The sequence below is a fragment of the Malurus melanocephalus genome, unplaced genomic scaffold, assembly GCF_030028575.1.
Source record: "Malurus melanocephalus ecotype Western Australia unplaced genomic scaffold, MMel_1.1 scaffold_271, whole genome shotgun sequence".
In the NCBI taxonomy this organism is placed as follows: Eukaryota; Metazoa; Chordata; class Aves; order Passeriformes; family Maluridae; genus Malurus; species Malurus melanocephalus.
In genome coordinates, this window is record NW_026623503.1 from 1040705 (window position 1) to 1042477 (window position 1773).

Genomic DNA, 1773 nt, shown 5'->3' on the forward strand with positions numbered 1-1773 from the left:
ACCTAAACACTTCCCCATTACCCAGAGTCTGCAACAGCTGGCTAACCCGATTTCAAGGTCTGGAGAGCCTTTCCCAGGCAAGGCTTCCAAGTTTACCCTGAAGGGGTTCCAGCTTTTGATAAACCCAAATTGGCAAGTAAGGGTGAATTGATTACATTTTTAGTGCAGAAACACATGGGTCTGTTGGCACTTCCCAACCAGCCAGGGCCAGGGCTTGGCCAGAGCCTAGGCCTCAGCTGGGAGGGATTCCCTAAAATATCCTACAACCAGGCTTTTATCAAAACTGCTTTTCCACATATTTCTACACAATTATCAGCTCATGTTCTTAAACCATTGCTTACCAACTTCCATCACAATCATTTCAGTAGGCTTCATCTTGTCTCTATAACAAAAGAACTTCATATTTCATTTTAAATGAGTACATTAGAACAAAATTTAAACTTAATTTCATTTAAACCTAATGTCATTCAAAAGCAACATCATCCAAACCTGACAACACCCAACAGAAACTGTCTGACAGAGCTTAAACCCATTAGAACACAAATTTAACTTCGCCAAAACTCGACAACAACTACACCCAATAGGACTTCAGGTATTTAAAAGAGCTTGACCTCAACAAAGCTTAATATAAATGGAGTTTGGCGACTAATGAAATCAGTAATTTGTTCCATACCAGCTATTTACCTTTATGGTGCTCACATAAAGCACCAATCTGACTATGACATATTCCCTGGTTTCTTCGAACCTTACAAACTCAACACAGACTTTGCCCTCTGAATCTGCATAGTCTGCAGTATAGATATGACCCATGTAGTCAAAAAGGCCAGATGCCTTGAAAGACAGTTCCATGTGGACTGGACTACTAAAACACCAGGAGGGCTTTCCACTTTCATCCAACAGAGTCAAATCCATCATGAAGCAGTCCTTCACACTGCCTTTAAACACATCTGTTTCCCAGCATATGCCAAGTGTCCCAATAATAGGCAGGTGCTTCCTAATATCCTTTAAGCCTACAAATGTGAGCCTCAGGTACCCATTTTCAATATCACCTCTCCCGCAGAAGAGGCCCTTGAAAGTTCCACACAGGTATCTGCAGCTTTTGCCATGCAGATCCAGATGCAAACTCTAACCATGCAGTCCATATTCCAGGACAATATCATCCAGTAAAGGTTTATTAGCTGGAGGGACATATTGAATAGTGGCAAAACCCAAAAGAGTTGATTATAATAAAGACTCACCATAACAAAAGCAATTTCATTTTTCTCCTTCCAAATCCCTACTAAGAGTCCTGGATCCAGACTGAAGAGCTGGACAAGTTCATCAGCACTGACTGTTATACTACTTTCAGCCAGGTTAGCAAGATGGTATTCAGCAATCAAGGAAAATCGACGAGGTCTGTTCTTGCTCAGAGGTCTGCTTTGGTCAAGAAGCAGTGGTGTAACTCCAAATAGTTTTAGGGTTGACAGCATGTCTAAGCGTGGCCAGACTGCACCATGCCAAAGTATGGTAACAGATGTGTCTTTAAATGATAGGTTTGGCTTCTCGATTATATGCTCTTTTCCATCTTTGTCCTTTAGAACAATTGTCCAACTCAAGCCAGAGACTTTCAAAGCTTCTTTGTTTTTACATGGAAGACCTGTATAAGGGGCCAGAGGTTTAACAAGCCACATTATTCTAGTTTTGAAGACAGATGTTTGTTTGAGGATGTATTCTTTCTTCCAATATCCAGGCTTTTCATCATGTAGAGCAGCACAGCCCAAAGAAACAGTTTCT

At 41.2% G+C, this 1773-nt stretch overlaps 1 protein-coding gene across 1 annotated transcript; it reads right to left on the reverse strand.

Annotated features, from left to right (window-relative positions):
- Positions 1-654: 654 nt before the first annotated feature.
- LOC130579398 (F-box only protein 15-like) lies at positions 655-1769 on the reverse strand (the record flags this gene model as incomplete). Its single annotated transcript, XM_057376172.1, is given in 2 exon segments — positions 655-1214; positions 1217-1769. Coding segments are annotated over 2 exon segments (1113 nt in total), but the record flags the coding sequence as incomplete, so codon positions are not given.
- Between the last annotated feature and the right edge of the window lie 4 nt (positions 1770-1773).